The following is a 15,221-nucleotide window of genomic DNA, read 5'->3' as shown; positions in this document are numbered from 1 at the left end:
GATATGTGCCCAGGAGTGGGATTGCTGGATCATATGGTAGCTTTATTTTTAGTTTTTTTAAGGAAACGCCATACTATTCTCCACAGTGGTTGCTAGGTGCTTTTTTTTTTTTTTAGTATTTGTTTATTTAGGCTGCGCCAGGTCTTAGTTGCGGCATGTGGGATCTTTGTTGCGTCATGTTTAGTTGTGGCATGTGGGCTCTTAGTTGTGGCACGTGGACTCCTTAGTTGCGGCACGTGGACTCCTTAGTTGCGGCATGCGGACTCCTTAGTTGTGGCATGCATGTGGGATCTAGTTCCCCGATCAGGGATCGAACCCAGGCCCCCTGCATTGGGAGCATGGAGTCTTACCCACTGGACCACCAGGGAAGTCCCTAGGTGATTTTTTAAGTGTTGTCTTCAGACCAGCAGCATCACCATCCGTGTACCCTGGGAGCTCGCTGGAAATGCAGGCCCCACCCCAGGCCTACTGCATCAAGTTTACCAGGTGATGTGTGTGCATGTTATATTTGAGAAGCACCTGTGTAGGCAGTTATTTTTAGTAGAACTTTCTACTGTTGGAAAAGTAGGAATTACAAAAACCAAGGAAGGAAAGGGTGTCAGATGTTTCCTGCACAACAGAAGGAAATGTTGAAGAAAATTTCCAAATCCAGTTTGCCTGCTTGCTTCCTGTCATGAATTTGCTCCCTTTCCTGCCTGGAGATAGCTCTTCAGTTATGCTTTCTCCCAAGTGTCCTCGGAGAACAGGGAGTGGTGGTGGGAATCTATCATCATCTGAAACGTGTAGATTTCTGACCTCCCTCTCAAGATTGTTGTGAGAACAAATAAGATGATTCTGCAAATTTTTGTGAACTGTGAGTTCTAGAAATACATGGTTTTAGTAAAGATTGAATTTTGTGTCACCCTTTTAATTAGTTGTGAAGCTGGAACTCTGTGTGCATTTTGTTTCAGGGTCAGGAGTACAAACAGGCTCTAGAAGAACACGGTGTGCTCTGAATTGTGTTTCATTTGCAGAACCTTAGGCCTGAGGACCGAGAAACCTTGAGCATCATATACTTAATTCTAAATCCTCTCTCTGGTCGCTACACACAACTCAGGATTTTAAACTCTCCCATCTATTAGTACATCATATTGATGAAGTTTGTACTGTTTCACCTGGGCTGGGTGTGGCGGACATTCAGTGCCACAGAGCAGGGATGATCATCTCCAATCTCCAATTTGCGCTGCTTTGTTTCATCCAGCCCACTGTGATTGTTAGTGAAGATCAGTAGTAGTGTTTTGTGAGTATCAATAAGGGAGTTTTCTACGACAGATTGCAGGCTTTGCAAGCTGCATAGGAATATCTATTCCTTAGTACCACTCAGAGGTGACCCTGAAGGAGCAGGTAGTGCTTTCCCAGAGGTAAGTTGTGCTGTGGTGGTAGGAGCGAGCAATGTGTTCATTCGGGAACGTTTATTGCTAGCAGGCAGGTGCATGGGACTCAGCAGCAGACCGTGGGGGTCTGCAGACTCAGCAGGACCATGTCACAAGGCACTGCCTGTGCACCACCCACCTGGGTGTCCCCTGGGACTTCAAGAGGAGTCAAGCGCTAATCCTTCCCCGTGGCAGCCCTTCCCCAGCTCCAGGATCAGGGAAGCTGAGAGTGAAAGATTACCGATCTGTCATGGCCGCCTCCTGTCGTCAGAATCACTGTGACTCATTTGAACAAAGGACCTTCCTGCAACCTCTCAGGTGAGATCAGAAGATTGCCTCCAAATAGGATTAAGCTGAATAAGATCTTTGCAATTTGATAGAAGGGGTGATAGCCATGAGCACTGAAACCGTTTCTAGCTGGGCTTTAAAGATAACATAATCCTCTACAAATTCACACTGCAGTGGGATTCAGTGAAGATCAATGAATTACTAAACTGATTTCAGTTGGAGAATATTGGCAATTTTAATCAGAGCTGCTTGGGCTTATGGTATTGTATTAGTTTCCCATTGCTGCTTTAACAAATTACTGCTAATTTAGTAGCCTAAAACAACAGAAATTTATTGTCTTATGGTTCTGGAGGTCAGAAGTTTGACATCAGTCTCACTGGGCTAAAGTCAGGGTTGGTAGGGCTGGTTATTTACAGAGACTTCAGGGGAGAATCTGTCTCCTTGCCTTTTCCAACTTCTAGAAGCTGCCTATGTTTCTTGGCTTGTGTTCCCTTCCTCCATCAAGCAGCATAGCATCTTCAGATGTCTCTGTTTCTGTCATCACATCATCTTCATTTTAACTCTGACCCTCCTGACTCTTATTAAGGATCCTTGTAATTACACTGGGCCCACTTTGGATAATGTCCCATCTCAATATCCTTAATCACATCTGCGAAGTCCCTTTTGCCATGTAAGGTAAATCCTCAGGGTTTTGAGGATTCAGACATGGACATCTTTGGGGACCATTATTCTATCTACTGCAGGTATGGAGCCACATGACATTTTTGAGGCAAATTGTCTTTATGAGAATGGAAACATGATCCAGTCCAGACTACACTGTTGATTCTGGAGCAGGAATTGGCAAACCTTTTCCATAAAAGGCCAGATAATAAATACCTTAGGCCAGCGGTCCCCAACCTTTTTGGCACCAGGGACTGGTTTCATGGAAGACAGTTTTTCCATGGACGGGACGGGGACAGTTCAGGCGGTAACATGAGCGACTGAGAGTGGCAGTTGAAGCTTTGCAAGCTTGCCCGCTGCTCACCTCCTCCTGGGCGGCCTGGTTCCTAACAGGCCGAGGACGGGTATGGGTCCACGGCCTGGGGGTTAGGGACCCCTGCTTTAGGCTTTTCAGGCCATACAGTCTGTCACAACTCAACTCTGCCACTGTAACGCAAAAGCAGGTATAGATAATAGAGAAACAAGTGAGCATGGTTGTGTTTCAAAAAAACTTTATTTATAAAAACAGCAGGCCAGATTTTGCTCTTATGCCATACCCCAACTCTACGTCCCACTAAAAACGGTTCTGTGCCACCGTTAACGTTGAAGCCACATATGCAGAAAAATTAGACGCTTTGATGAAGGAAAATGAAAAGCTACCAAAGTGGAATTGGTTTACAGATTTGAACTAATAAATATATCAGTCTAGCATATATTTATGGAACTATGAGAGATCTTTATGATGCCAGAATGTAAACCCTGACAAACCAGATCACAGTTTACTTGCAAACTAACAGAGGAGCCAGCAGGCAGGAATGTTAGCACGAAGTACCAGGGGAGATATCTGTGCTCAGAGGTACAACCAGAGGACAACTCGACAGTCTTTTTTTTTTTTAATTTTTCTTTTCTTTTTGAATTTTATTTTTTTATACAGCAGGTTCTTATTAGTTATCTATTTTATACATATTAGTGTATATATGTCAATCCCAATCTCCCAATTCATCACACCACCACCCACCCTCTACTTCCCCCCTTGGTGTCCATGTTTGTTCTCTACATCTGTGTCTCTATGGCTTGCAAACTGGTTCATCTGTACTATTTTTCTAGATTCCACATACATGTGTTAATATATGATATTTGTTTTTCTCTTTCTGACTTCACTATCACAGTCTCTAGGTCCATCCACGTCTCTACAAATGACCCAATTTCGTTCCTTTTTATGGCTGAGTAATATTCCATTGTACATATGTACCACATCTTCTTTATCCATTCATCTGTCGATGGGCATTTAGGTTGCTTCCATGACCTGGCTATTGTAAATAGTGCTGCAATGAACATTGGGGTGCGTGTATCTTTTTGAATTATGGTTTTCTCTGGGTATCTGCCCAGTAGTGGGATTGCTGGGTCATATGGTAGTTCTATTTTTAGTTTTTTAAGGAACCTCCATACTGTTCTCCATAGTGGCTGTATCAATTTACATTCCCACCAACAGTGCAAGAGAGTTCCCTTTTCTCCACACCCTCTCCAGCATCTGTTGTTTGTAGATTTTCTGATGATGCCCATTCTAAATGGTGTGAGGTGATACCTCATTGTAGTTTTGATTTGCATTTCTCTAATAATTAGTGATGTTGAGCAGCTTTTCATGTGCCTCTTGGCCATCTGTATGTATGTCTTATTTGGAGAGATGTCTATTTAGGTCTTCTGCCCATTTTTGGATTGGGTTGTTTGTTTTTTTTAATATTGAGCTGCATGAGCTGTTTATATATTTTGGAGATTAATTCTTTGTTGATTCGTTTGCAAATATTTTCTCCCATTCTGAGGGTTGGTTTTTCATGTTGTTTATAGTTTCCTTTGATGTGCAAAAGCTTTTAAGTTTCATTAGGTCCCCTTTGTTTATTTTTGTTTTTATTTCCATTACTCTAGGAGGTGGGTCAAAAAAGATCTTGCTGTGATTTGTATCAAAGAGTGTTCTTCCTATGTTTTCCTCTAAGAGTTTGATAGTGTCTGGCCTTACATTTAGGTCTTTAATCCATTTTGAGTTTATTTTTGTGTATGGTGTTAGGGAGTGTTCTAATTTCATTCTTCTACATGTAGCTGTCCAGTTTTCCCAGCACCACTTATTGAAGAGGCTGTCTTTTCTCCATTGTATATTCTTGCCTCCTTTATCAAAAATAAGGTGACCATATGTGCATGGGTTTATCTCTGGGCTTTCTATCCTGTTCCATTGATCTATATTTCTGTTTTTCTGCCAGTCCCATATTGTCTTGGTTACTGTAGCTTTGTAGTACAGTCTGAAGTCAGAGAGTCTGATTCCTCCAGCTCCGTTTTTTTTCCCTCAAGATTGCTTGGCTAGCATAGCACAGGGAGACCAGCTTGGTGCTTTGTGACCACCTAGAGGGGTGGGATAGGGAAGGTGGGAGGGAGACGCGAGAGGGAGGGGATATGGGGATATATGTATACATATAGCTGATTCACTTTGATATACAGCAGAAACTAACACAACAATGCAAAGTAATTATACTCCAATAAAGATGTTAAAAAAAAAAAAGGTTGCTTTGGCTATTCGGGATCTTTTGTGTCTCTATACAAATTTTAAGATTTTTTGTTCTAGTTCTGTAAAAAATGCCATTGGTAATTTGATAGGGATTGCATTGAATCTGTAGATTGCTTTGGGTAGTATAGTCATTTTCACAATATTGATTCTTCCAATCTGAGAACATGGTATATCTCTCCATCTGTTTGTGTCATCTTTGATTTCTTTCATCAGTGTCTTATAGTTTTCTGAGTACAGGTCTTTTACCTCCTTAGGTAGGTTTATTCCTAGGTATTTTATTCTTTTTGTTGCAGTGGTAAATGGGAGTGTTTCCTTAATTTCTCTTTCAGATTTTTCATCAATAGTGTATAGGAATGCAAGAGCTTTCTGTGCATTAACTTTGTATCCTGCAACTTTACCTAATTCATTGATGAGCTCTAGTAGTTTTCTGGTGGCATCTTTAGGATTCTCTATGTATAGTATCATGTCATCTGCAAACAGTGACAGTTTTACTTCTTCTTTTCCAATTTGTATTCCTTTTATTTTTTGTCTTCTCTGATTGCCATGGCTAGGACTTCCAAAACTATGTTGAATAATAGTGGTGAGAGTGGACATCCTTGTCTTGTTCCTGATCTTGGAGGAAATGCTTTCAGTTTTTCACCATGGAGAATGATGTTTGCTGTTGGTTTGTCATATATGGCCTTTATTATGTTGATGTAGGTTCCCTCTATGCCCACTTTCTGGAGAGTTTTTATCATAAATGGGTGTTGAATTTTGTCAAAAGCTTTTTCTGCATCTATTGACATGATCATATAGTTTTTCTTCTTCAATTTGTTAATATGGTTTATCACATTGATTTTTGTATATTGAAGAACCCTTGCATCCCTGGGATAAATCCCACTTGGTCATGGTGTATGATCCTTTTAGTGTATTGTTGGATTCTGTTTGCTAGTAGTTTGTTGAGGATTTTTGCATCTATATTCATCAGTGATATTGGTCTGTAATTTTCTTTTTTTGTAGTATCTTTGTCTGGTTTTGGTATCAGGGTGATAGTGGCCTCGTAGAATGAGTTTGGGAGTGTTCCTTCCTCTGCAATTTTTTGGAAGAGTTTGAGAAGGATGGGTGTTAGCTCTTCTCTAAATGTTGGATAGAATTCACCTGTGAAGCCATCTGGTCCTGGACATTTGTTTGTTGGAAGATTTTAAATCACAGTTTCAATTTCATTACTTGTGATTGGTCTGTTCATATTCTCTATTTCTTCCTGGTTCAGTCTTGGAAGGTTATACCTAAGAATTTGTCCATTTCTTCCAGATTGTCCATTTTATTGGCATAGAGTTGCTTGTAGTAGTCTCTTAGGATGCTTTGTATTTCTGCAGTGTCTGTTGTAACTTCTCCTTTTTCATTTCTAATTTTATTGATTTGAGTCCTCTCCCTCTTTTTCTTGATGAGTCTGGCTAATGGTTTATCAACTTTGTTTACCTTCTCAGACAACCAGCTTTTAGTTCTATTGATCTTTGCTATTGTTTTCTTTGTTTCTATTTCATTAATTTCTGCTCTGATCTTTATGATTTCTTTCCTTCTGCTAACTTTGGGTTTTGTTTGTTCTTGTTTCTGTAGTTCTTTTAGGTGTAAGGTTAGATTGTTTATTTCAGATTTTTCTTGTTTCTTGAGGTAGGATTGTATTGCTCTAAACTTCCCTCTTAGAGCTGCTTTTGCTGCATCCCATAGGTTTTGGATCATCATGGTTTGTTGTCATTTGTCTCTAGGTATTTTTTTATTTCCTCTTTGATTTCTTCAGTGATCTGTTGGTTATTTAGTAATTCACTGTTTAGCCTCCATTTATGTGGGCTTTTTTTTTTTTTTACGGTTTCTTCCCTGTAATTGATTTCCAATCTCATAGTATTGTGATCAGAAAAGATGCTTGATACGATTTCAGTTTTCTTAAATTTTCTGAGGCTTGATTTGTGACCCAAGATGTGATCTATCCTGGAGAATGTTTCATGTGCACTTGAGAAGAAAGTGTATTCTGCCACTTTCGGGTGGAATGTTCTATAAATATTAAATCTATCTGGTCTAAAGTGTCATTTAAAGCTTGTGTTTCCTTATTAATTTTCTGTCTGGAGGATCTGTCCATTGGTGTAAGTGAGGTGTTAAAGTCCCCCACTATTACTGTGTTACTCTTGATTTCCTCTTTTATAGATGTTAGCACTTGCCTTATGTATTGAGGTGCTCCTATGTTGGGTGCATATATATTTATAATTGTTATATCTTCTTCTTGGATTGATCCCCTGATCATTATGTAGTGTCCTTCCTTATCTTTTGTAACATTATTTTAAAGTCTATTTTGTCTGATATGAGTATTGCTACTCCAGCTTTCTTTTGATTTCCATTTGCATAGAATATCTTTTTCCATCCCCTCACTTTCAGTCTGTATGTGTCCCTAGGTCTGAAGTGGGTCTCTTGTAGACAGCATATATGTGTCTTGTTTTTGTATCCATTCAGCAAGCCTGTGTCTTTTGGTTGGAGCATTTAATCCATTCACATTTAAGGTAATTATTGATATGTATGTTCCTATGACCATTTTCTTAATTGTTTTGGGTTTGTTTTTGTAGGTCCTTTTCTTCTCTTGTGTTTCCCACTTAGAGAAGTTCCTTTAGCATTTGTTGTAGAGCTGGTTTGGTGGTGCTGAATTCTTTTAGCTTTTGATTGTCTGTAAAGCTTTTGATTTCTCCGTTGAATCTGAATGAGATCCTTGCTGGGTAGGGTAATCCTGGTTGTAGGTTCTTCCCTTTCATCACTTTAAGTACATCATGCCACTCCCTTCTGGATTGTAGAGTTTCTGCTGAGAAATCAGCTGTTAACCTTATGGAAGTTCCCTTGTATGTTATTTGTCATTTTTCCCTTGTTGCTTTTAATAATTTTTCTTTGTCTTTAATTTTTGCAATTTGATTAGTGTGTGTCTTGGCCTGTTTCTCCTTGGGTTTATCCTGCCTGGGACTCTGTGCTTCCTGGACTTGGGTGGCTATTTCCTTTCCCATGTTAGGGAAGTTTTCGACTATAATCTCTTCAAATATTTTCTCTGGTCCTTTCTCTCTCTCATCTCCTTCTGGGGCCCCTATAATGCGAATGTTGTTGCCTTTAATGTTGTCTCAGAGGTCTCTTAGGCTGTCTTCATTCTTTTTTCTTTATTGTGTTCCGTGGCAGTGAGTTCCACCATTCTGTCTTCCAGGTCACTTATCTGTTCTTCTGCCTCAGCTATTCTGCTATTGATTCCTTGTAGTGTATTTTTCATTTCAGTTATTGTATTGTTCATCTCTGTTTGTTTGTTCTTTAATTCCTCTAGGTGTTTGTGCTTTAATTTTTCTAGGTCTTTGTTAAAGCATTTCTTTGCCTCCATTCTTTTTCCAAGGTCCTGGATCATCTTCACTATCATTATTCTGAATTCTTTTTCTGGAAGGTTGCCTATCTCCACTTCATTTAGTTGTTTTTCTGGGGTTTTATTTTGTTCCTTCATCTGGTACGTAGTCCTCTGCCTTTTCATTGGGACTGTCTTTCTGTGAATGTGGTTTTTGTTCCACAGGCTGCAGAATTGTAGTTCTTGTTACTTCTGCTCTCTGCCCTCTCAACTCGACAGTCTTTACAGATGGATACCAACAGTGTTGTTTCCCAGTGAGAACAAGTGACTATGGCCTTGAGCAGCAAATAAACATTCCAAAGACTGCTGCTCCGACAGAGCCCGTCATCCACAGGACAAGTGGATCTGAAATCAGTGACAGTGGTTATCAGGCAGAATAGCCAGATGGCTATCATGATGAGGACCAAGGTGACTGTCTATTCACGAGATTACCAGTGTGTCAACCAGGGCCTTAACTGTTAAAGTTGAAGAAAGGAGCAGTATTAGTCTTTTTTTTTTTTTTTTTTTTAATTCAGTGAGAGCCAAAGTAGTCTTTTTTTTGGCTGTGTTGGGTCTTCGTTGCTGTGCGCGGACTTTCTCTAGTTGTGTCAAATGAGGGCTACGCTTCATTGAGGTGCGCAGGCTTCTCATTGTGGTGGCTTCTCTTGTTGCGGAGCACGGGCTCTAGGCATGTGGGCTTCAGTAGTTGTGGCGCACTGGCTTAGTTGCTCTGCAGCATGTGGGATTTTCCTGGACCAGGGATTGAACCCATGTCCCCTGCATTGGCAGGCGGATTCTTAACCATTGCATCACAGTGAAATCCCCCAAAATAGTCTTAAGAAAAATACTATATACTCTTTTTCTAACTAACTCCCTTTTTTCTACTTCATTCCTAAGTACTTTTTCACTGTAGCATTTAAATTCTACAGCATAACCCATTATTTGCATACAAAGTAAAAAGGAATACTATGAAAATGGAGTGCTTCTTACAGCCAATTCTTTCATGCAATTTTACAACTTTTCATTAGTCTTCAAACAATATGAAGCCTTTCAAAAACTGGTTTTAGTGTCTAATTTATGTGGAAGACTAAATCCACGTTGATGGTTTTTGCTAACTAAATCTAAGTTGCAGCAGTTTAGGAATTTAAATGTCAGTGTTTGTACAATATTGTTTTTGTTTGCTAATTTTTAGGTAAAGTCATGATCAGTGTGAATTTGTGATTAAATGTATTCATTTGTTACCTAAAAGGAACAAATTTCTTCAGAGGGTGTTTCAAAAGGTACTTTTACAAAATTAGCTGGCAAAAAATTTAGGTCTGATTGGTATATTTAGTCTTTCTCTTGGAGTTATTTTGTCATCTTCAATCCTGTTGCTGTACTCTTGGCATACATTTTTCCCACTGTATTTTGTATAAATATTTTTTGAACACTCAAAAACAAGTGAGTAGGGCTTCCCTGGTGGTGCAGCGGTTAAGAATACGCCTGCCAATGCAGGGGACATGGGTTCGAGCCCTGGTCCAGGAAGATCCCACATGCCGCAGAGCAACTAAGCCTGTGTGCCACAACTACTGAGCCTGCGCTCTAGATCCCTCGAGCCACAAATACTGAGCCCGTGTGCCACAACTACTGAGGCCCACGCACCTAGAGCCCGTGCTCCGCAACAAGAGAAGCCACGGCAGTGAGGAGCCCGTGCACGGCAATGAAGAGTAGCCCCTGCTCGCCGCAACTAGAGAAAGCCCACGCACAGCAAGGAAGACCCAACACAGCCATAAATAAATAAATAAATTTATTTTTTTAAAAAAGATGCATATCAAAGGAATATTTTCAATGAGCCCAGGCTCTTGCATATTCCCATACATAGAAAAACACTAAAAAAAAAAAAAAAAAAAAAAAACTAAAACAGAAACGAGTAGCTACTATATTCTAGCCACTGGAGATATAAAACAGAGTAAAAAACTGTTTTCAAGAGGCTCATAGCTTAGTGAGGGAGATGCAAACAGAAAATTATCTAACAAAATAAATACAGTAAAAGCAAATTAAGTGTGCTGAGGAGCATTATTTAGTTGTAAACAATCATCCCCAACTCGTAAACTTAAGCAGAAATGAAGTTTTCAAATAATAATAGGTTGCTCACCGACTCTTTGGGAGGATAAAAAAGCCAGATTTGAGTCTTTGAAGCCAGGAACGATGCTCAGTATCACACCACAACATCACTGGATCCTGCTACTAGTCACCACCACTGCCTACCTCTGGACAATGACAGTGACTGACGGTCACCTTTGCCAGAACACATTTCCCTCTTTCTTGTCTCCAGCATCTGAATCAAAATCTGGCACAGGTGTATCTGATTACTGGAAACTCATCACAGTGCTGCACCCTGGTCTCCCACAAAGAATCTTAAGTTGGAGGAGTCCATGTAGAACTGAGGTTCAGGTGCAGAGCTGCCCAAAAGATTGAAAATCCACTGCAGTGCTGAAGCTAGCCTGGGGGTTGAGAGGAGAGGGAGTCAGGGAAGGCTCTTGGGAGAAGATGACTTCTTACTGAGTCTTAATGAGTTAGTTAGTTAGAGGTAGTCATGGGATTCCAAACAGAGGGGATAGATAAGGAAAAGGCTAGAGTCAAACAGTAATTGTGTGTATGGGGAATCTAAAAGCATTTTAATGTTGCTGGAGCTTAACATGAGGTATGGGAGTTGGAATAAATGAGACTGGATTGGATGTTAGGGAGCTTCGTTATACCATACTAAGGAATTTTAACTTTATTCTGGATAGCTATTGAATGAAGGGTTTAAGCAGAAGAGTAACCTGGTCAGTTTTTCATAATAGATCACTCTGGTAGCCACTGGTGGATATATTTGAGGAAAACAACACTGGAAGTAGGGATACCTATGCCCTCAGTCCAGGATGGAAGTGAGGAGAAACTGAACTATGGCAAAAACAGTAGGGGTGCAGAAGTAAAACTGGAAGGGCTTGGTGGCTGATTGATCTGGAAAGAAAAGGAAAAGTTGCGAGTGATACACAGGTTTTCATTTTGTAGGACTTGTATGGACAATGATGTCACCACTTGAGTTAGAAAGTACAGGCAAAAAATCTTTTTAGAGGGCAGAAAGAAGTAGACAGGTCTGGGCAGACTCTGGGAGGGCTCACACTACAGAGTACTTCCCAGAACTTCTGCTGCCAGTGTCCTTGTCCCCACAGTGAGCCACAGCTTCCACCTGCCTCTGCAGGAGAGCCTCCAACACTAGCAGAAAAAAAAACTTCTTAAAAGCATTGCAGTGACCTGTCGCTCCCATCAGGAAACTTGCATAAGCCTCTTAGATAGCCTCATCCACCAGAGGGCAGACAGCAGAAGCAAAAAGAACCACAATCCTGCAGCCTCTGGAACAAAAACCACATTCACAGAAAGACAAGATGAAAAGGCAGAGGGCTATTTACCAGATGAAGGAACAAGATAAAATGCCAGAAAAACAACTAAATGAAGTGGAGATAGGCAACCTTCCAGAAAAAGAATTCAGAATAATGATAATGGAGATGATCCAGGACCTCGGGAAAAGAATGGAGGCAAAGATCGAGCAGATGCAAGAAATGTTTAACAAACACCTAGAAGAATTAAAGAACAAACAGAGACGAACAATACAATAACTGAAATGAAAAATACACTAGAAGGAATCAGTAGCAGAATAACTGAGGCAGAAGAACGGATAAGTGACCTGGAAGACAGAATGGTGGAATCCACTGCTGCAGAACAGAATTAAGAAAAAAGAATGAAAAGAAATGAAGACAACCTAAGAGACCTCTGGGACATTAAACGCAACAACATTCACAGTATACGGGTCCCAAAAGGAGAAGAGAGAGAGAAAGGACCAGAGAAAATATTTGAAGAGATTATAGTTGAAAACTTCACTAACATGGGAAAGGAAATAGCCACCCAAGTCCAGGAAGCGCAGAGAGTCCCATACAGGATAAACCCAAGGAGAAACACGCCGAGACACATAGTAATCAAATTGGCAAAAATTAAAGACAAAGAAAAATTATTGAAAGCAGCAAGGGAAAAACGACAAATAGCATACAAGGGAACTCCCATAAGGTTAACAGCTGATTTCTCAGCAGAAACTCTACAAGCCAGAAGGGAGTGGCATGATATACTTAAAGTGATGAAAGGGAAGAACCTACAACCAAGATTACTCTACCCAGCAAGGATCTCATTCAGATTCGATGGAGAAATCAAAAGCTTTACAGACAAGCAAAAGCTAAGAGAATTCAGCACCACCAAACCAGCTCTACAACAAATGCTAAAGGAACTTCTCTAAGTGGGAAACACAAGAGAAGAAAAGGACCTACAAAAACCAACCCAAAACAATTAAGAAAATGGTAGTAGGAACATATATATCAATAATTACCCTAAACGTGAATGGATTAAATGCTCCAACCAAAAGACACAGGCTTGCTGAATGGATACAAAAACAAGACCCATATATATGCTGTCTACAAGAGACCCACTTCAGACCTAGGGACACAAAGACTGAAAGTGAGGGGATGGAAAAAGATATTCCATGCAAATGGAAACCAAAAGAAAGCTGGAGTAGCAATATTCATATCAGATAAAATAGACTTTAAAATAAAGAATGTTACAAGAGACAAGGAAGGACACTACATAATGATCAAGGGATCAATCCAAGAAGAAGATATAACAATTATAAATATATATGCACCCAACATAGGAGCACCTCAATACATAAGGCAACTGCTAACAGCTATAAAAGAGAAAATCAACACTAACACAATAATAGTGGGGGACTTTAACACCTCACTTACACCAATGGACAGATCATCCAAAATGAAAATGAATAAGGAAACACAAGCTTTAAATGACACAACAGACCAGATAGATTGAATTGATATTTATAGGACATTCCATCCAGAAACAGCAGATTACACTTTCTTCACAAGTGTGCATGGAACATTCTCCAGGATAGATCACATCTTGGGTCACAAATCAAGCCTCAGTAAATTTAAGAAAATTGAAATCATATCAGCATCTTTTCTGACCAACAATGCTATGAGATTAGAAATCAGTTACAGGGAAAAAACCATAAAAAATACAAACACATGGAGGTTAAACAATACATTACTAAATAACCAAGAGATGACTGAAGAAATCAAAGAGGAAATCAAGAAATACCTAGAGACAAGTGACAATGAAAACATGATGATCCAAAACCTATGGGATGCAGCAAAAGCAGTTCTAAGAGGGAAGTTTATAGCTATACAAGCCTACCTAAAGAAACAAGAAAAATCTCAAGTAAACAATCTAACCTTTCACCTAAAGGAACTAGAGAAAGAAGAACAAACAAAACCCAAAGTTAGCAGAAGGAAAGAAATCATAAAGATCAGAGCAGAAATAAATGAAATAGAAACAAAGAAAACAATAGCAAAGATCAATAAAACTAAAAGCTGGTTCTTTGAGAAGATAAACAAAGTTGATAAACCATTAGCCAGACTCATCAAGAAAAAGAGGGAGAGGACTCAAATCAATAAAATTAGAAATGAAAGAGGAGAAGTTAAAACAGACACTGCAGAAATACAAAGCATCCTAAGAGATTACTACAAGCAACTCTATGCCAATAAAATGGACAACCTGGAAGAAATGGACATATTCTTAGAAAGGTATAACCTTCCAAGACTGAACCAGGAAGAAATAGAAAATATGAACAGACCCATCACAAGCAATGAAATTGAAACTGTGATTAAAAATCTTGCAACAAACAAAGGTCCAGGACCAGATGGCTTCACAGGTGAATTCTAGCAAACATTTAGAGAAGAGCTAACACCCATCCTTCTCAAACTCTTTCAAAAAATTGCAGAGGAAGGAACACTCCCAAACTCATTCTATGAAGCCACCATCACCCTGATACCAAAACCAGACAAAGATACTCTAAAAAAAGAATATTACAGACCAATATCACTGATGAATATAGATGCAAAAATTCGCAACAAAATACCAGCAAACAGAATCCAACAACACATTAAAAGGATCATACACCATGACCAAGTGGGATTTATCCCAGGGATGCAAGGATTCTTCAATATATGAAATCAATCAATGTGATACACCATATTAACAAATTGAAGAAGAAAAACCATATGATCATGTCAATAGATGCAGAAAAAGCTTTTGACGAAATTCAACACCCATTTATGATAAAAACTCTCCAGAAAGTGGGCATAGAGGAAACCTACCTCAGCATAATAAAGGCCATGTACAACAAACCCACAGCAAACATCATTCTCAATGGTGAAAAACTGAAAGCATTTCCTCTAAGATCAGGAACAAGACAAGGATGTCCACTGTCGCCACTATTATTTAGCATAGTTTTGGAAGTCCTAGCCACAGCAATCAGAGAAGAAAAAGAAATAAAAGGAATACAAATTGGAAAAGAAGAAGTAAAACTGTCAGTGTTTGCAGATGACACGATACTATACATAGAGAATCCTAAAGATGCCACCAGAAAACTACTAGAGCTAATCAATGAATTAGGTAAAGTTGCAGGATACAAAGTTAATGCACAGAAAGCTCTTGCATTCCTATACACTACTGATGAAAAATCTGAAAGAGAAATTAAGGAAACACTCCCATTTACCATTGCAACAAAAAGAATAAAATACCTAAGAGTAAACCTCCCTAGGGAGACAAAAGAGCTGTATGCAGAAAACTATAAGACACTGATGAAAGAAATTAAAGATGATACCAACAGATGGAGAGATATACCATGTTCTTGGATTGGAAGAGTCAATATTGTGAAATGACTATACTACCCAAAGCAATCTACAGATTCAATGCAATCCCTATCAAATTACCAATGGCATTTTTTACAGAACTAGAACAAAAAATCTTA

The 15,221-nt window shown here is 39.4% G+C and overlaps 1 protein-coding gene and 1 long non-coding RNA gene across 4 annotated transcripts in view; one reads left to right on the top strand and one right to left on the bottom strand.

The window, feature by feature from the left end:
* The window catches only part of DNMBP (dynamin binding protein), a 153,606-nt gene that overhangs the window by 123,449 nt on the left and 14,936 nt on the right, over positions 1-15,221 (top strand). The window contains exons 16-17 of one of the 3 annotated variants that reach the window (XM_082408056.1): positions 2-36; positions 1,608-1,730. The exons of the other annotated variants lie outside the window; for them this stretch is intronic. Coding sequence (XP_082264182.1) covers positions 2-36; positions 1,608-1,694 — 122 coding nt within the window. The 3' untranslated portion in view covers positions 1,695-1,730. The remainder of the gene's footprint in view (position 1; positions 37-1,607; positions 1,731-15,221) is intronic. 3 annotated transcript variants of the gene reach the window in all.
* Positions 101-1,614, bottom strand: LOC309636109. The gene is made up of 2 exons (XR_014249241.1): positions 243-1,614; positions 101-198 (listed from the first exon to the last, which is right to left on the bottom strand). It is a non-coding gene; the product is annotated as an uncharacterized lncRNA (long non-coding RNA).

Source organism: Balaenoptera borealis, assembly GCF_965194805.1.
Source record: "Balaenoptera borealis genome assembly, chromosome: 10".
Taxonomy (NCBI): Eukaryota; Metazoa; Chordata; class Mammalia; order Artiodactyla; family Balaenopteridae; genus Balaenoptera; species Balaenoptera borealis.
This window is presented reverse-complemented; position numbering and strand designations above follow the sequence as displayed.